The sequence below is a fragment of the Camelus bactrianus genome, chromosome 1, assembly GCF_048773025.1.
Source record: "Camelus bactrianus isolate YW-2024 breed Bactrian camel chromosome 1, ASM4877302v1, whole genome shotgun sequence".
Taxonomy (NCBI): domain Eukaryota; kingdom Metazoa; phylum Chordata; class Mammalia; order Artiodactyla; family Camelidae; genus Camelus; species Camelus bactrianus.
The window spans coordinates 41,299,019-41,320,041 of NC_133539.1; the positions used below are offsets into that span (position 1 = coordinate 41,299,019).

General features: G+C 38.3%; 1 protein-coding gene across 50 annotated transcripts in view; it reads right to left on the reverse strand.

Moving 5' to 3' along the window:
- The window catches only part of ABI3BP (ABI family member 3 binding protein), a 241,123-nt gene that overhangs the window by 22,399 nt on the left and 197,701 nt on the right, over positions 1-21,023 (reverse strand). For 48 of the 50 annotated variants that reach the window (XM_074362227.1, XM_074362090.1, XM_074362203.1 and 45 more), the window contains 6 exons: positions 20,775-20,849; positions 13,696-13,773; positions 12,072-12,176; positions 9,611-9,739; positions 9,031-9,099; positions 2,664-2,873 (listed from right to left, as the gene is read on the reverse strand). In XM_074362227.1, coding sequence (XP_074218328.1) covers positions 2,664-2,873; positions 9,031-9,099; positions 9,611-9,739; positions 12,072-12,176; positions 13,696-13,773; positions 20,775-20,849 — 666 coding nt within the window. The remainder of the gene's footprint in view (positions 1-2,663; positions 2,874-9,030; positions 9,100-9,610; positions 9,740-12,071; positions 12,177-13,695; positions 13,774-20,774; positions 20,850-21,023) is intronic. The other 2 variants (XM_074362316.1, XM_074362217.1) reach the window with 2 other exon arrangements.

A 21,023-nucleotide genomic window follows, 5' to 3' on the forward strand; every position in this document is an offset into this window, starting at 1 on the left:
TAAAGTCTACTTAGAGATCTGCATAAATTTAACTTAAGGACATGTTTCTATGAACTTGCAGTTATCTTCATAATTTAAAAGATAGAATTTCTTTCAGAATCCTAGCTTTAGAATGTATATTCTTGGGCTTCGTAAATATATCTTTCATTTTTAAGGCTCTAAAGTGATAATGGCTTTTTCACAAATCCACCAACAATATAAAAATCTACCACCACCAACACAAAAGTATGTGCCTGTATTTCTTATTTTAAAACAGAGGATTTTAGAAATATTTCATTAACAGTAAAGACGTAAAAAAATCTACAAAGAACTAATACTGAATAATTGGTATCTTCTTTCCCCTCGGAGGGTTTTATTGCCTTATTATGAGATAATTCACTTAGAAAATACTTATTTATTACAAAGATTGGGAACAACGCATTCTTGTCAATAGACCATGAAAATAATAATGAGGATAATACCACGTCTATCAGCCCTCCTGCTGTTATTGCTGACAAACAGTAATTTAACAGCTTCTAATTTATGCTGAACAAACTCTCTAAGTTTTATACTCACAATAAATTGCTAACACTGCAAACTATCATTATTATTATTAAATAAAAACCCTAAAGTTCAAAGAGGCTAATTATACACCTATGTTGGATATCTAGAACACAGCTGGTCTGCAATTTAAATCTATGTCAGGATGCTCTTGACGTAGAATGAAATGACACCTTTTAAATAACTTGAAGTTGTCCAAGGACCCAGGCTATGGCCAATTTCTGTGGTGCACCTATGTTGGTGTAGAAGAGACATGGAGAAGCATCTGAATTTGGATGTTTTTACTAGAGGTGAATATATGCTTGTCAATTACTGACAGAGGTCAACCTGGGAATGAAGAGTATGTTTCAGTCTCTTTTTATCTTTCTCACTCCTTTCTTGCAAAACCATTTTCCAGTGATGTGAGAATTAACCTCTCTCTTATCCAAGCTGCTGGTTTATAAAAGATTACATGTGAAATCAAGTGGTATTTAATGTAACACAAAGAAATAAACAAAAATTGAAAAAATAGGACAGATCATTAGGGCATATGGTCCAACATTTAAATATAGACCAGGTGAGTAATGGTTAGGTATGGACTTATTTCTATTTAGAAAATACTATAGCTATAGATGTGGTCTTTATCCATGAAAATTATTATTATAAGTCCAGTATCTAGTGAAAGATCTCGTAATAATGTTATAAAAGTAATTGGTTAAAGTATATGCTTTTCATGATTCTTTGAGATTACAGGGTCATGTAAATTTTTAAAAAGTTATATGATGGAAGGAAAATCTAGAAAAGAAAATCCTTCTGCTTTAAAAAGTTGAATCAGCTATTACTGACACACTCAAGTGAATATGTATAGATTTTCAGATACTTTAGATTAACCAGTTCTAACTTGATGTCCTCTGTATTTAAGGCAAGTGAAATTTTATAGATCATTTGGTTTTGTGAGAACTAAGCCTCAGACTATCACAGGAACTCCTTACTAGCATTGCATACGAATTGAGAGTTTTGAACTTTTTAATATGGGTAGATAATCAATAATTAGAGATTGATTTTTAGATGTTGGGAAGACAGCACCTACTGGCGTAGTTCCAAGTAAAGAAGCAAGACTAGTCAGATCCCCAGGAACCACAGGCAGCGGCTGCTTCTCAAAACAAAGGCAACCCTTGCACGAGAAAGGAAATACATAAAAAAAAAATTTTTTTTTTTAAAGCCAGCTAAGCAAAGATAAGCTGCTTACACTGAAAGTTGCCCAGAACAAAGGATTGTGTCTGAGGAGAAAGAGCTGCTGTTTCCTCCGTTACTCACAGAAAACTTTTTTGGCAGCTCCTTGAACCTCCCCTCTCCTCACCTTGCATTGTGTACTGCTTTCTACTCCCCCTGACAGCCTCTGGGTAGGCGCCTCCCCTCACTGTCCACCTGCCCCAGGCACAGGGAGGGGACATGAGCAGCGGGAACCTTGTGGACTCACGCTGTTTGCTGTATCTTCTAGCTGATTTAGGCTGCTAGTCTTCCCACCCACCCCTCCCCTCTAGTTTGACTATCCTGTTCACTATGGAGAATTAAAATCCCGTACAACAAATTCAAAGAACAACTTATTTTTTATAGTCATTTTTAAAGAAATTGGGTGAGTGATTAGCAGAATTAAAATCTTCTGAGATGAGCAGAAAATTGACCAGGAATAGAATTAAAAAAAAAATTTAACAAAAATGACTGAAATAACTTTTAGCCTGCTTGAAAGTTCTAGGTCCATCTAGAAATTGGGATGGTGAAAGGAAAACAGACTTAAATACTATCAGCAGTGGTAACTTCCCATATGTTATCTGTAATTTTCTGGTAATGAAATGTGAAGGTATATCGAGTCTGGATGGTTTTGAAAAATCTCATCTCGATGGAAGGTATGCAACTTAAAGAGACCTGCCAAATTATCAGGGAGCCCATAGACAGGCCAGAGATTATCTTTCCCCATCTCATGACACTACTGATAACAGTGTGCCACAGGGACAGCAGAGTCTGCTAGGACCTGCTACTCCTGAGCTATGCCTCGCAGGTCATAGTTGGACTCAAGGCACCACACTGAGGTATTGCATTGTCAGCTTCCCACCATAGTGACAGTCCTCATGCCATGATCTTACCAGTGACAGTGTCATTTAATGGCTTATCCCAGTCCAAGATGACAAATGAAGGACACCCTTCCACAGTGACCACAGTGAGGTTGGTAGGTGGGTTCTGCGGGGGGCTGGTGGCATTCCCCTCGGTGGCCTCTTCTTTGGGGAATCGTTTGATGGAGTCAGTGATGGAGCAGGGCCTGTTGTCAGGCTTTTGGATATACCGCACGTGAGGACCTAAGAGAGAGACGACGCTGACACTGAGCATTTTTTGAGCTTGTAAGGAAGGTGGAGGTGAACTCATAAATAAAATTATCTGCTTGAGGACATTGGTCTGACATTTTAAGCAGATGGAATGAAAGCAGTGATGTGAATGGTCTGAATCTGTGAAAATCTGGAATCCTGTCTTTGGGATGCACGACATGCATGTTATTGTTGATTTACTCTTCTAAATAGGCGTAGCTTGCGCTCATATCCAAAAGAAACCTGGCTCCCCTGTGCACGGTTTAAACTGCATAATTTATGGGGCACTGGAAAGGGTACTCAAAAGGGTCTTGCCTTTGTGGTGAGGAATGATCAGCCCTCAGTAAACACAGTTCTGTTCCCACCCAGTAAATCTTAAAAGCTAGACTCAGAAGGATCAAGTGGTTTCAAGTTATTTAACTGCACCCCAGAATAAAATCTAAGAAAATTCTAGGAATGAAAAATATATTCTGCACCCAACCAGGTAAAATTACAGGAAAATATTACCCACCATGAGGAGAAAAATAAATCATTTGAAGCCAGCCTAGAACTTGGGTCGATATTCGAATCATCAGACAAGGACAATAGAACAGTTACTATCACTATAATCCACATGGTCATAAAATTAAGAAATGGAAGATATAAAAGAGATCCAAATTAAATTTCTGGAGATATTTAAAGGAAGCAGAGAAGAAAATACATGTTACATACAGAACAATAAAGATAAGGATTGTGGCAGATTTGTCACTGGGAAGAATGCAAGTGAGAAGGCAGTAGAGCAATGACTGTGTAGACTAACAAGCCAAACCCAAACCCCTGTCATCTAGAATTCTGTAACGACTGAAAATCTCTCTTTTTTCTTTTCCTTTTCTTCCTTCCTTCCTTTTTCTTTCTTTGAGTGTGGGGAAGGTAATTAGGTTTATTTATTCATTTACTTATTTTTTAATGGAGGTAGTAGGCATTGAACCCAGGACCTTGTGCATGCTAAGCATGAGCTCTCCCACTGAGCTATACCCTCCCCCCTGAAACTATCTTTACAAAAAGCAAAGCAAAATACTTTCTAGACATTCAAAAGCTGACAGAATTCATAAGCAGCCGACTCATCCCACAAGAAAAATTCAAATTCAAGGAAGTCCTTCCAGGCAGAAGGAAAATGGTGCCGGATGGAAATATGGCTCCACACAAAGGGATGAAGACCACTGGAAACAGTAACTCTATAGGTAAGTAAACATGATATTTTTATTATTTAATTATCTCAAAATAATTTGTTATTTAAACAAAAATAATAATAATTTAGTGTGATGTATATAATATGTAAGAGTAAACTGTATAATGACAACAGCCCAAAGGCCAGGAGGAGAGAAAAGCTCTATACTTGTGTAAGGTTCTTACACTGTGAAGTTGTCTGGAAAGTAGACTGTGGCAAGTTAAAGATGAAATCTATGAGCCCCAAAGCAACCACTAAAATAACAAAACAAAGAATTATAGCTAATAAGATAACCAGAAAGATAAAATGGAGTCATAAAAATACCCAGTCCAAAAGAAGGCTGAAAAAGAAGGAAAGAGGGAACGAAGAATAGAAAACAAACAGCAAGATGATGATAAATTTAAACTTAACCATCTCATTAGTCACATTAACTGTAAGTTTCCAAACAGCCCAAATAAAACACAGAGATTGTTAGACTGGGTGAAAAAGCAAGACCCAACTATATGTTACTTATAAGAAAAACATTTTAAATATACAGAGACTAATAGGGTAAGAGTAAAAGGATGAGAAGAAGAGATACCATGATAACCTTTTTCAAAAGAAAGCTTGAATGAATATAGAAGTATCAACAAATCAGATTTCAGAGCAAAGAATATTACCATAAACAGAAAAAGTCACTTAATAATGACAAAGGATCAGTTCATTAGGAGTTTATTACAATCCTAAGTAATTTAGGTCTATACCTAAATACAGGCCTTTAATATACATGTAGCAAAAACTGACAGAGCTGCAAGTAGAAATAAATCCACAATCAGAGTCAGAGATTTCAGCATTCTTCTCTCATTAACTGATAGAATAAGCAGACAGAAGATCATTAGGGATATAAAAGAACTGCACAATGCAGCCAAGCAACTGGACCTAACTGACATGTACAGAACACTGTATGGTCTGAAATGTGTTTCCCTAAAATTCCTAGGTTGAAGCCTTAACTTCCAATGTGAGAAACCAAACCTGGTACCTTGCTCGCAGACTTCTGGCCTCCAGAACTGTAAGAAAATAAATTTCTGTTGTTTAAGCCAGCAAGCCTATGGTATTTTGTATGGCAGCCCTAGCAAACACATACATCATTCCACTTAAGAATAGCAGAATACACGTTCTTTTCAAGTACACTCAGAATATATATCAAGATAGACTATATTCTGGGCCATAAAAAGTCTTAATAAATTTAAAAGGATTCAAGTAATACAGAGTATCTGACAACAGTGGAGTTAAATTAGAAATCAGTAACAATAATCTCCAGAAAATCTTGAAATATTTAGAAATTAAAAACATACTTCTAATAAGTCAAAGAAGAAACCAAAAGGGAAATTAAAAAGTATTTTGAACAGAGTAAAAATGAAAACACAACATATCAAAAATGTTTGGATGCTGCTTAAACAATATCCAGAGGAAAATTGGTGGCACTAAATTCCATATTAAAAAAGAAGAGAGATCCCAAATCAATAAGCTCATCTTCTACCTGAAGAAATTAGAAGAGAAAATTAAACTCAAATTAAGCAGAAGAAGGAAACAATAAAGATCAGAGTAAAATAAATGAAAGAGAAAACAGAAAAGCAACAGACCGAAATCAATGAAACAAAAGGTTGAACTTGTCAGAAGATCAAAAGAATTGATAAACCTACAGCCTGACTGATTAGGCAAAAGAGAAAAAAAGACACATTATCATAACAGGAATGAGAGAGGTGACATCAATACAGATTACACAGATATCAAAATAATAATCAGAGAATATGAACAACTTTATGCCAATAAATTTGACAACTTAGATGATACAGACCAGTAACTTGAAAGACAAGAATTACCAAAGCTCACTACAGACAAAATATTCTGAACAGTTGCATATCTTTTAACAAAAGTAAATTATATGAAAAATCCTTCTCACAAAGAGAATGTGTGGTTCAGATGGCTTTACTGGTAAATACTACAAATATTTAGGGAAGCAATACCAATTCTAAACTCTTCCAGAAAATTGAAGAGGAGAGTTCAGCATTATTTTGATACTAAAACTTGTCCTAGACATTACAAGAAAACTATAGACAAATATCCCACACTGAATACAATTTCATACAAAATTTTAGCAAATTGAATCCAACAGTACATTAAAATGAGAATGCACTATAACCAAGTAGAATTTGTCCCTGGAATGAAAAGTTAGCCTAAAATTCAAGAACAATTACTCTATCATATTAATACACTAAAAAAAAACCATATAATCATCCCAAGAAAGGCAGAAAAATCATTAGACATAATCTAGCATAACAATTCTCACTAAAGGAGGAACAGAAGAAAACTTTCTCAACCCAATAAAGGGCATCTATGAAAAACCTACAGGTAACACCATACTTAATGGTGAAAGACTGAATGCTTTTCCCATAAGATGTGGAACAAGAAAAAGATGCCCATCCTCACTATTTCTATTCAGTATTTTACTAGAGGTTCTTGCCAGTACAATAATGCAAGAAAAAAGTTGGAAAGGAGGAAGTAAAACTTTCCTCTCAGATGACACGATTCTGTATGTAGAAAATCCAATGGACCTACAAAAAACAAAACAAAAAACCCCCCAAAAACCAAAAAAACTTACAGAGCTTTGCAAGGTTGCAGAACACAAGATCAATGTACAAAAACCAGTTGTTTTTCTATGTATTAGCAATGAATAATTAGAAACTGAAATAAGAAATACTACTTTCACAGTTGTCTTTACACTGAAAACTATAAAACACTGGTGTGAGAAATTGAAAAGACCTAAACAAATGGTAAGATATACCATGTTTATAGATAGCAAGACTTAACAGTGTACAGCTGTCAATTTTTCCCAATGGAACTACACATTCAACACAATTCTAATAAAAATCTAAGTAGGATATTTCTTTTTTAGACATTGAGAAGCTCATTTTAAAATTCAGATGGAAATACAAAAGGACCAGAGTCACCAAAACAACTTTTGAAAAATAAGAATAATGTTAGAGGACTAACACAACCTGATTGCAGCACTTATCATAAAACCACAGTGATCCAGACATGGTGGTATGATGGAAAGGTAGATAAACAGATCAGTGGAATAGACTACACAACCTCAAAACAGTTCCACATATATATGGACAATTGATTTTTGACAAAGGTACAAATAAAACTAAGTGGGGAAGGAATAGTTTTTTCAACAAATGATGCTGGAACAATTGGATAGTCATAAGCAAGAAAATAAACTTGCATTCATATCTTGTATCATATATAAAATTTGACTCAATAAAGATCACAGTCCTAAATGTAAAAGTAGAACCCTTCTAGAAGGAAACAGAGGCGAAATTTCTACAAAGAAACAGAGGAGGGCTTTGTGACCTCTGATTAGTCAGTGATTTCTTAAATACAACACCAAAGATACAATCTATAAAAAACCAAACTGATAAACTGAGCCTCATTAAAATTAAAAAAGAGAAGCCACACACTGGGATAAAATAGTTGCAAAGCATGTATCTGAAAAAGGTCTTCCACCCAGAAAATATAAAAACTCTTATAACTCAACAATAAGAAAATAAGTAACTGCATAAAAAATAGACAAAAATTTGAACAGACACATCAAAAAAGATATATGGATCATAAATAAGGACACAAAAGGATGCTCACCATCCTTAGTCATTAGGGATACGCAAAGTAAAATCATAATCAGATACTAACACACTAAAGTGGCTGAAATTAAGAAGTCTGACAATACCAAGAGCTGGCAAAGATGTGGAAGAACTGGAACTCTCACACACTGCTGACAGGAAGGTAAAACATTACAACTGCTAAGGAAACCAGTTTGGCAGTTCCTTAAAGTGTTAAATATATACTTACATATGATCTAGCCACTTCCCTTATAGGAATTTGTTGAAAAGAAGTGAAAGCATATGTCTATACAAAGCTTTGGACATGAATGATCACAACAGCTTTATTGGTAAGGTAAAAATGTTAGAAACAACACAAATGTCATGAACAGATTTAATAAATTATTATACATCTGTATAATAGTATACTAGCTGAAGGAACAGACTATTGATACCTGTAGCAACCTGGGTGAATCTCCAAATAATTATGTTAGGTGAAAGAAATCAGAGAAAAAAGTTCATACTGTATTTTTTCACTTATATAAAATTCCAAAAATATATACTTAACTACAATATGGCAGATGGTTACCCAGGGACTAGAAGTTGGGTGGGATGAGTGAGAAGGAGGGATTATGAAAGTACGTGATACAACTTTTGGAGGTGGTGCATGTATTCATTATCTTGATTGGGATGATGGTTTCATGGATATATACACATGCTAAAATTTATCAAATTTAATACTTCAGAAAAACATATTACAAAAGGAAATGCTGAGTTCTATATCACATAATACCTCTCCTATTGCAGTAGATTAGATTATTGTTAAAAAATATTCTTTATGTCCATGGAAGGAGCATACTCCCCCAATCCTTGATTGGAGATATGGCTATGTGATATTCTTTAGCTAATGGATACTGGCAGGTGTAACATAAGAAAGCGCTTGAAATGTGGTTGTGTATTTGCACTCCCCCCTCTTCATTTTGTATTGTCATGAGAATGGCTTCTCCTGAGTCACTCCTGTTGATCCCTCATCCTAGGCACCAGAATGAGCAGATGTGTAGCAGACCTGAGCCCAACCTATAAGAGGTCCAGCTGTACCTGCTGCTAGAAGCAGAACCATCCAGCCAAGCATATCCTAGATCAGCTGATCCCCAGGCGAGTTGTAGACACATAGGAAATAAATCCTTATCACAGTATGCTACTAAGATTTTTATGGCTGTTTATTACACAGCAACAGCTGACTCATACACCCACCAAAAATAGCTTTGTTAAAATTGAGATTTGGAGCCAATCATACACATACCTTTGAATCTGGGCTTCCCAAGAGGATCAGTTTCTCTTGTTGGACTTGAGCTAAAGTCAGTCATATTACCTGAGAATGGAAGATACAATGAAAAAGTAGTAAAGACTACAAGTTTTTAATATGCCTCCTAGTCAACTGCTTGTAACTTTGATTTCTATTATTATTATTATTACTATCATTGTCATCTACAATAAAAGTCTTTTCTGTCCTGCTGCAAGTGTTCTGGAGTGTAATAAGTAATTATTTAAAGATTACAACCAAGTAGCTAATGTTCACAGATAAATTAAGATGTGTAATTAGTAATGAAATGTGATTTAGTAAGAAGCATTGGCTAATCTAGACTTTTTAAGGAAGACTTTCTTAAAGATCTTGGGCACTTTCTTCTGCATCTGCAAAGGGAAGGAGTACCTTCTATAACAAAGTATTAAAATGAAGCATAATTTTTAAATTAAAAAGTCTCATAATTATCACAAAATTGAGTAAGATAGATGATCGAAAACTGGAACTCTTTTCTCTCTAATTTGAAATCCTTCAGTACTTCACAGCTAAGCATCCAGTGGGCAGTGACTGACATACTAACCAAGATCTTCTCCTGAGGCAGGAGCTGTTGGTAGCTTTCCATCCATCTCTGTTCTCTCCAAGGGAGCTTCAGTAGGTCTGAACGTTGCCCTCAAGGGTGGGGAAGTTACTCGGCCTGATGAAATGATTCCTGTAATGCAGAGCCAAAGTAGTCAGGCTTTAGAGGGATCCCTGCCAAGTTCTCCATTCACTTATTCAAGAAATATTTATTAAGCACTTACCATGTGACTTGGCACTATGTGCCAGGATTGGAGAGAAAACAAGACCTGGTGTCCTTGATCGGGAGAGATGTGTGAGCCAATTATAGTGATGCATTATCGATATTGAGAAAGAATCAGATAAGGTCAGCAAGAGGGCACATCTATGGGGAAGAAGATGAGTGTTGGGTAGGGGGAGGGTAGGAATGTCTTCCCAGAGGATGCGCCAATGAAGAGGAGGAGTGATCAGGCAGTAGGCATGAGAGCTGTATTCCAGTTGGAGCTTGCAGGAAGAATCAAGTCAGGGAGGCATGAAATCACTTGGCATGTTTAATTTGAAGGGGTGAGAGAGCCAGGAGCTCTCCAGGGTGCAGAGGCAGCGGAGGGTGGAGGGGCAGGGAAGGCGGATCATGAAGGGCCTTGCATACTACGGATTTGGACATTATTTTTAGGTGACATGGACCCACTAGGTTTTATAATCCTTCTGGGAAGAAGAATCATTCTCAGATAGTAAAGAGTCAAAGGGTACAAGACTGACCCCAGGACCGTGGCCCAGCATGGATTCATGGACAAGTGTTTCGAGGACTCCCAGAACATTGAGTTAATTTCCTGAATTCTGTATGCACTTTCTGCGAGGGCCATCAGGCCAAATCTGTACAACTGCCCTGGTTTTGTTTGACTCCTCAATGTAACCATTTCTTTTGAGTTAGAGGAGGATGGCAAGAGTTGTGGGGGGTGGGCTGGGTAAGAATGGGGAGGCAAGACTGATGGGAGAGAACAAGATTTTATTTGGAAGGAACCAAGCACATGGAGCTGCAGCTGAGGACACACAGGCTTGCAGAGGGGCTTTGTGGTGGGAGGTTCCCCGGACTCTTCCATGGGGGACACTTAGGTACCACTTTCTGTCTGTGACTCATCCAGTCTGACCCCAAAGCTGCGGAAACCTGAGTCACAGCTGCCCCAGGTTCTAATCAATGAGGAAAAGCTGGTCTTCTCCCTGGGCCCATGTCCCTGGGCCTCGACTCAAGAAGGCACCAGAGGCAGGGATGAGAGGCTGATTCCTCCTTCAGCTGATGGGAGAAACACTCCAGAGTTCACTGTGCCCATGGCACCTCATAAAAACTTCTCTATCTCCATCCCCTCCCTTCATCCTGAGAAAAGAGTGACATCCATTCTCTTTCTCATAAATCCTTATCACTTTAATCTTTCATAGCTGCTTTACCACCTGTATCCTGCTTCTATTAAAAAAAAAATACATAGGAGGGAGACATGAGTGAAGAGAGAGGAAAGACAGGGCACGCACAGTGGTTTGGTGGCAGGTCCAGCAGAAGAACCCTTGAGAGAATTAAGGCGAATCTTTGCTCTGAACTTGGTCAGTTTTCTCTGATTCTTAATTTCAGTCATATATTCACTCAGCAATTACTTACTAAGCATCCTCTATGGGCCAAGCAGTGGTTGGGCTCTGAGAATTCAGAGAATAGGTCCTATGTCATCACAGAGCTCATGATCTAGTAGGGGAAGACTAGTCCACAAACAGGTATAGAACAATCTGCTCTTTGCTCTAACAGAGGTTTCTATCAAGAACAAGTGAAACAGAGAAGCAATGCTAAGTCTAGTTTGGGGAGCTAGAGATGGCTTCTTTGAGAAAAAGGTGAATCATGGGCGTCACCGGTGACTGGGGGGGTCATTCTATGGGAAGGAGACAACACTTGCCAAGGTACAGAGGTGAGAGGCAGATTGACTTTTAAATACATTCCTGCCTTCTTGACAGGCTAGACCTGCCCCATCACCCTGAATATTTCAGTCCCCAGTCTTTCCCCTGGCACCATAACACTGAGGTCCACATAAAGGCTGGTGGGCCGGGGAGCTTTCAATGAGATGTATAGGATTTTATTTCAAGAGACAGAATGTAAGTGGATGATATTTTCCATTACTCCTGGTGGGCGGGTAGCAAAAATCATCTCGTTCAAAATAATCCACTTTTTGAAGAACCTGAGTCAGCTTCTGTCTCAGCTCCAAGCACACGGCCTCCAAGAAGCAAACTGGCCCAGATGCACAAGGATGGTTTCTTTCACCCCTCCCACCCGGAATCCGGATATGAGTCCTCAAAGCTGTAATTTACAGAGTCTGATCTTAGGAGCCAATACAGGCACATGTCACATGCACCAAGGGCTTGCCAACTGCTTGAGCTAGCACACCAAGAAAGGCTTGTGCTTGGCTAGTAAAACTGAAATCAGGGAGGGAGAAGGAAGCTCTGTGACCCACCTGTACTTCCTGGCTTCCCGGTGACATTATTTGGCGGTAAAGGCTTTCTTCGTGGGGGCATGGGTCTAGGTGGCAAGAGTGGGCGGCGAGTGCCTGGGATTGGGGCTAAGAGATTACATTACAGATAAAATGGTCATAGGATTTACTCTATAAAAAATCACAGGTTTTAAAAAATATAGTGTTTGATAAGTAGCAGTTGGATGACAGAGAGTAGATTCTATACAAAAGTGCCTATGAGTAATATTATCTGACATTCTTCTAAATTAGTGTTTGTAATGTACCCAGGGATAATGAAGCACATTAGTGTACACAAATATTCTCTAATTAGAGATGAAAATGTATCAGTGCATTTGCCTTTTCAAAAACTTTACAGATGTATAGAATTTAACATCTTGAATTTCCCATACAGACTCAACAGTAGCATTTCCAAGCTTCATTATCTCCAACTGCCTTTGATTTTCAGACTACAGTTCTTACACCCTTTTAGCTTTAGACTGGTATAGCATATAATTTCTCCTCTAGTGTCTGCTACAAGCCATCCTCCAACTCTATTATGAAATTATAATTAAACACTTTCAGAACTTCTCAAATGATTATAACAAAGTAGACCTGATGGCAGAAACAATAAGCCTGTTCCCATGGAGAGCAGGGTCAGTACCAAGGGTTGTGCACTGCACAAGGGCAACTGGCCAGGGGGCTGTAAGCGGGAGGCAAAGTTTAACACCCACTGTGCTCACTCACCCACCCATGAGCCCTGGGGCAAGGCTGCCAGCCCAGAATAAAGGGACATTTTTCTAAATTGTTTGCCTAAGGGCAGAAGGAAGAGATACCTTTTTATGACAAAGGCTGACAAGGCTAGAGGCATCCAGAACAGCCCACCTTAACTCAATTATTCTTTTAAGTCTTGTGTTATAGCTTAAAAATTCATCTTTTTTTTGTATAATAAATCTTCAAGTAGAATTCACAATCCAGGGAAATGCCCTGTGGCTTTAAACACTTCCTTGGATATTAGGAATTGTGCATGTGTGTGCATGTTGTGTGTGTGCGCTCGGGGACAGTGAGTGGTGGTGACAGGATATAAATCTATAAATCTGTAGTCTAGGCATTCATACAACAGAACAGGTTTTACAGCATCCTTTTAAAAAGCACAGAGTTCTTATTCAATTCAAAGACATTCCAGCTTCATAATTTTGACCTATTATACAGAGTACCATCTTAAACTAGGAACATAAATCATTTCAGGCAAAAGCATATTATAACAAATCACGTAAGAGCAAAACTTGTATACAATGAAAATTAGAATCCACGTGATTCTTCGGCGTTTGTCCATGGTGGCCCCTCAGAACGTTACGTAAAGTAATTACTAAATTGGTGCCCCATTGGCAGTTTTTATTAATATTCAGTTTGTGCACAAGGCATTTTCATTCCCCTGAAGGCAATATTTTAGTATGTTTGTCTAGCAATACCCATGTAGTGTTTGTTAGCATGGTTCTGATGCTTTGGGGACTGTGCGGATGCTGTTTTTTTTTTTCTTTTTTCTTTTTTCTTTTTCTGCAACAAATGATACTGTGGTTACACATTACAGAGCAGAGCTGAGTGAGGGAGTCAGTGCCTCACTCCTTACCTGTTTTTTTTGTGGAGTAAGTAGAGTCCACTGACACATTTCTACCAGCACCGGATGGCAGTGGCGTCTGCTTGACCCCTGTGAGCAGAGATAATGACAAAATAAATAGATAGCAATAATGTGCTAAATATTCTTCATGGAAACTTGGTAGAGTTGTCAGTGACAAGGTGCATTCTTTGCAGAGCAAGGGTACTGGCGTCTTGTGCCCAGACATTTTGATTGGCTTCTCCCATCTGCATATAGGGAAAAAAAGTAAAGCCTTATCACATTCATTGGTTGTGATATTTTGTCTGAAGAGAAAATAGTGTGTGGTTGTGGATGATGGTTTTGTTTTAATTTTCCATCATGCCCACCCTGTGCTGCCTTCCTGGATGGTGTTGGCTTACCAGGATTTTATCTACAATGAATGGCTATTTTTGGCCAATATTCATGGGTACATTTTGTGGTTTTTAACAAAAAAATTTCCTCTAACTCCTTGACCCCCATAAAACCCTTAAAATTCCAACGTGTTTGGGTTTGTACTTAATAAATTGACTTTAAAAATATTTTTTGAGAGGCCTTGGCTAGCAAGCTGGTTAGGCCACAGACTGGATCTATACCTCTGAGGTTTGTAAATTAAGTCTGGGCAGGCCTAGAACTCCAAATTGCTGTTTGGAAGAAACTGATCTGAAAATTACTTTGTGTGATATTTTATCTCCTAAGTCTCTCAAACACAATCTGGTGGTTATTTCTAAGTCATTCACATAAATACCCCTGCTAGGATTTTGGGTACCAATCCTAAGGGTAGAGGGAACCAATTTAGGTTTCATCTTATGTTTTTTTAAAATTATTATTATTTTACATCATAAAATAATCTTCCCTGAAGTGGCTAGCAGTCTTCATTGAGAAAGAATAAAAAGAAATTTTTAGAATCTGAAAAGTAAATATTATATTAGCTATAATGGCTCATCCTAAAAAAGAATCCACACTCCAAAGACCTGATGATAATTCACATATTAAAACATAAGAATGAAACATTGAATTAATACAGTAGTTAGTACATTAACAAGGACAAGCACAACCGCAATGCTGTTTTGAGCATCATGTTCCAGGACTCTGTGGGGACATTACACACTCAGTCTTACTTAATGCACGGGGAGATATACTGATTAAACATATAACTGAAGCTTTGCTTCCCCAAAATTAGAAGATACTTTCACATTAATTAATGAAATTATTAATTATAACTAATATAATTAACATTAATCAATACAATATTAATATATTACTAACAATTATTACTGTCATAATTATAATAATTATGATTCACATTAATTTATGAAACCTAATATTGCAATCTCACACCCTCTGCGGCTTGAATAAGAGATAATATATAAAATCACGGTGAATGTTGGGATGTAGCCAGGAATCAAAAGCTGTTTATTTGTGGTAGGAAAAAATATTTCTGGGGTCAATGTCTATCTTGTGGCTAATCCAACAGGCATGTGAGAACAAACGGCTCATCCGCCTTCTTCCTGGGCCCCCCTCGCAGTGGTAACGGGGCAAGAACGGAGCAGGAAATGACTCACTTGGGTGGTTCCTCTGGGCGTGGCCGAGGGGAATGGAACGTCCTCTCATTTGTGTCACCGGGATAACCTGGCTTGGTGAGATCTGATTTACCATGATTTTCCGAGGTGACCCTGTATTACATCCTTTAGAAGGCTAGACGCCTAGTAGGCTACATGCGCCTTCAGTAGATCCTTCTTCACAGCCTTTCTCCCAATCTTTCCACCCATAAAAAGCAAAGTATTTTGATCTCAATCTGCATAAGCACCGTATACATTCGTTGCCTGGCCTGAGCCTGACAACCTCTCTGTGTAGGAGACACGACCTGGCCCCACAGATGGAAAAAGTCAAGGCAAGGGGAGATCAAGCAACTCCCCTTGAACGCAGGGACTCACAGCTCAAGTGCAGCCATTCCCACCCACGTGTACACAGCTCCACAGCCAAGCTCTTCAGCACTAACTGGCCTAGTACAGACTGCTGTCTGTTTCCTGTCATCTTCTTCCTTCTGTTGAACAGAAAACCACACGCTCCACGTGGCATCACTTGCCTGAAGCCCATGATACCAAGCCTAGATGTAATACCTGACTTGCCCGCAGTTTGACCTTCCCCAGACATGTAATCTCAACTAACCGGTCAGCACCGCGGAGGTCATCTGTCGCCTGGGCCCCGTCCATCCCCTAGAAGAAGATAAAACCCTTGCCGTTCCCCCCACCCCACCACTCCAGAAGAAGATATCCTGGCCTAAAAATAAGTCTTTCTTTTCTTTTGCTAATACCCACCTTGGCTCCATGCTTCTTCCTATAAAAACTTTCATTTTTTTCAACCCCTCGGAGTGTCCCTCTAGTAGCCAGTTGCCCTTCTGAACTAGCAATTCAGAAATTGTTGAATAAAACCAATTAAATCTTCAAATTTACTTGGTGACTTTTTATCCCCCTAATATTTCTCTTACTCCTCACAATGCCTCTAAGTGACTTTAACCCCTGGGCCCTATACTCTGTCTTGTGGGTGGTTTGAAGTGCCACCACTGGGTGAGGGCTAGATAGCCACGGCTGACAAGCATGTGCCACTCAACCAGGCCACTGGTGAGTGGGACTCGGAGTGATGCAAAGCTGGCATAGTTTCCCAACCAGGACCATGCAGGTGCACCGCGCCATAGGCTGGTGAAATGGAGGCGCAGGGGAGAATCCAAAGTTCTGCAGCATCACTTTACGAATAAGACCAACGATACAAACATCCCCAGCCTCTTGTCTAATTAAGGGAGAAACCAGTGGAAACCAACCGTTTCCTGTCATCTTTCGTATAGGTAGAGACGGAAGCATCATACTGTTAGGACCCTTGAAGCTAAGTCCCCAGATCAACAGAGTGTCAGCTGCTAAACTGGACTTGGCCCAGCTAAGAAACAGAGAAAGCCAGGGGTGGTTGAGCACGTTGGTAAGAGCCACTCAGAAGGCAGCCGTTAGACTCAGGGAAAAAGCACTGACTGGAGACAGGAGACTGAACTCCAGGTCTGGCCCTGCTTCCACCGAGTTTGGTTTGCTTGGCAGCAGTGTGAACATGGAATCTGGGGACCCATGAATGTCTAGTGCCCTGAACTGAGGAGAGCAAATGAAGGCCAAAAGTAGCAGAGAGGCAATGGGAGGGCAAAGGAGGGAGCCAGCAAGAGATACTGAAGAGAAAGAATCCTCAGGAATTGGCATCTAATCAGCCAGTCTGGCCCAGGCTGTGACCTGAATTCTTTTTCCCTCAGGCAGGATTAATCCACTGTTTTCTCAAGGGCAGAGTTGGCTCTGGAAGCAACAGGACTTGAACTTCACTGTGAGCCCCCAATGGCCATATGGGAATTCTCCAAAAATGTCTGAATTTTTCACCCCTTAGCAATTTATTGTCAAAAATGAAGTAACACTTCGGGAATTTTTAACCATGGTAACAGAAACTATGCAAACAAACACAGCAAACTGGGAATCAATTTCCCAATGTATTAGAGACAATTCCCTGTGACTGAAAAGGAAGGGTGTTTACGGGTGATTGGTTTCCTCATCCTCGTCTCCAAATCTTAGCACCTGGCTAAAAAGTCAGGGGTGAAAAGCCAGCAGACTGGAAGATTTAGCCACAGCTCAGACAAACACATTCCTCACCTTGGAGGAGTTTGTGATCTGGTTGTCAAGCACACTTCAATGTGGGGCCAGTGAAGTGTGGATTCCTCATTAGGAGAGAAAGGAGTAGAGAAAGGAGTCTAGGGTTCAGGTATTTGACATATCTGCCAAACCATATGTGCCAAGGTCGTTTCCAAATTACACTTTGGTACATAATGGGCTTTCAATAAATGTTGGTTGAATAAAAGAAGTGTACAGCTCAGTGGCTTCCTTCTATCGAGAGAAAGCTGGAGAGATTGTCCAGCACATGTTTGGCAAACTTTCTGCCAAGGGACAGATGGTAAATATTTTCAGCTCTGTGGGCCATACTGCCTCTGTTACAACTATTCAACTTTGCCATTGTATTGCGAAAGCAAGCAATGTTTCCATAAAACTTTATTGACAAAAAAGACAATGAGCTGGATCTGGCCCGTGAGATTGTACTTTGTTCAGTCCCCTTGTCTAGTGCGTGCTGGTTGCATCTCTGGAGTCAGATCTCAAGTAGGTTATAATATGCAGAACACATCAGTTAAGCTGAGACGTGTCTCTGAAAATCCTGAAAAAGTAGAGTGCTGGAAAGATGACCTACCTACAACTGCATTCTCTGCAGGCTACTTTCTAACTTTAAGGTGGAGAAATATTTATACATATAGCCATGAAATGCACTTAAGCCAGGGTAAATATCTATAATGATGTTATAAAGTAAGAAACTTGGCTCAAGAAGGTTTAAAGACTCCTGGGGTTTATGGAATCATTCTAAGATTTTTATAGAGGCTCAAATAAACAAAGGTTCATGGTTTTGAGGCCTCAGAACCTTTTTTAGTCTTCCAAAGGCACAACCCTAAGTGGCCTAAGACCATGAAGAATATGGCCTATAAATCCTAAGCGGATTCTTTATCAACTGATCTTTTTAAAATGTAAAATATCTAGGCTGAAAACTTCAGCAAGAAAAACTATAGGAAAATATATATTAGGTGGACAATAAAGATCTGGGCAAGATGTCAAAGTTGGATAATGAATCATTTGACATAGAAATGGTGTCTCATTAAATCTTATTAAGACTCAATAGAGGTTAGAAATGAGTATAGATGAGATAGTAGGACTAGGTCAGGAAAGAAAATAAACTTGCTGTGAATATCTGTATTTCTGTAAACCAATCAAATCAAAACTATGCAGAATCAAAGTAAGGTGAATCCATGTGAGTCTATAAACTAAAGAGAGTAGATTTTAAAATACTCTTTTTCTCACCAATTTTTCAAAACAATATTCCCCAGGCAGAGTTTTAGAGCTGTTAAATTTTCCTTTTAAAATATGCTACATAATGTCATCTGTGATTTTGTGATTTTTATACCATTTACTTCTTTTCATGCCTTATTGCACTAGCTTAACACTCCACTTCTATTTTCAAAGGAAGTGATAAAAAAGTTAGGAATCCTTGCTTATGTTCTGGATATTAGGAGAAAAACATTCAGCCTTTCAATATTAAGTATGATGTTAGCTGTAGGTTTTTTACAGATGCCCTTTATCAGAGTGAGGAAAATTCCTTCTATTTCTAGTGTTGAGTTTTCATCATGAATGGATTTTGAATTTTGTCTAATGGTTGATTTTCATATTTACTGAGATGATAATTTTTTTCCTTTGCTCTGTTAATGTGGTAAATTGTACTAATTTGTTTGAATGTTGAGCCAACCTTGCATTCCTAAGGTAAGTATCATTTGGTTGTTAAATGTTGATGTGGTAGACAGGGTGATGGACCACTCAAATCTCCAGTTAAGACTCTCTGAGCTGAGGCTGGTCCTGAAGGAGCTGACAGTGGGATGCTGTCTGCTGACTTTACTCCCTGCAGGTGGGCAGCAAGTCCTTCCTTAAAGAAGGATTCTAATAGACAAACACTAGAACATAGAGCAGGTGAAACACATTTTGGTTGGAGACGGTGATAGAGTAAGGAAAAGGGAAACAGTGAACTCAGCTTTGTTTACCTGTGCCCACCAACCTATTTCTAACAGAAACCAACCAACTAAAACTGAAGCAGCCCTGGCAAGAGACAAACCTTTTAAAGATGAGATAGATGAGTTATTACAAAGTTGACTTCATCTACACAAGAGGGTAACAGATGTCATTTTGTATTACAAGTGGCCCTGGAAAAATATTTATACTGTTGATAAACTAAAATATAATAATGCTCTGTTTTCCCTCTGATAGACAATCAGCATTTTCCTAATGAGAATCAAGGTGTGATTATGCTGAAGGTTAATGGCTGGCTGTCAAGTTTGATCATAGCTACTTGTTCTTTCATTTGCTTTGTTGACATAAATGCCTTCTATTTCTACTTAGGCAAACTCCAGGGAATTATTTTGAATATTAAGAAGGTGGCTCTATTTAGAGTCAGATTGTTTACATCTACCTGAGACACTAGGCACAGCCTAATCCCACTTAAGGAGCAGCTGAGCACAAATAGATACTGGAATGCTTTCTTGTTTTTCATGAGTTAGGAATTTATAGCATCTGCCTCATTAATTGATTTGAAGGGAATTGAATTCCTAGAACTTCTGACATTGTAATAACCTAGTACAAAAACTAAATAAAATCTAAATGGTGTTTAGATTGAATACACATCTTCAGGTATTACTCACATTTCTTTCTCATTAGGGAACATTATGGGTTGATTAAACATGTAATATGCATTAAACTGTAATTTTCATGTTTTTTCACAGAACCTGGTATAAGATTTGCATTATTTTAAAAAGTATTTCAAGGGAACAATGCAATCCCATAGTAAGGCATTCAATAACTACCATTTATCCACTTAGTGAGTTGGGTGTTTGAACTTTTATCAGATCACTGTCCTACTTATCTGTATGTCTACCTCCATAGATCAGATTGGATCAGGACAGTGTCACTGAATCCAAGCTGAGTGGTTTGGAAACATTAATATGCTTGTAATCTGGGCGATCAACTGCTAATTGCTCTTGTTTAAATAGCATATTCTAGGTGGCTAACAGATGCAGGTATTCAAAAAAATTATAATGGTACTTGTGAAATTATAAACTTGAAAACCAAGTGATAACAGTCTTAAAGACCAGGCCTGTATTTGCAAAGTGTTTTGGAATAATCAGGATCTTTTTAAGAATCAAGACTGTATTTTGTAGCTGATTTAGTGAATTGCATTTAGAAAAATGAAAAAGTCTTTTTTAATGTTTTCAAAGACATTTGAAATTTTGATTTTGGAATTAATTACAATTGTCAAGTCTATGAACTTCCAAAACTGGTTATATTAAGAACTTTTAAAACTGGTAAAAATAAAAAAAAGAAATTGAAATGTGAATTCAATAAATTATAAAAACTGAATGAAAACATTTACAGTTTAACAGGATCAAAAGGAAATAACTCTGTAATCATTACCTGTTCCCATTCCATCCCATTTGGGCATCCCACTGGGTTTGGGTCTACTAGGTCTCGTAGTCGTCTTATTCAAAACTACAAATAAGCAGGAAATAAACAGTTTAGACATTTTCTTATTAAAAACTTGCAGCCAAGGAAAATAAAACTTTCCAAAGAATTGGAAGTCATTTAACTAGGCAATAAAAATATGATGGTGCATCAAAAACTATTGTTCAGAATAGAGAAATTACAATTATGGTATAAAAATTA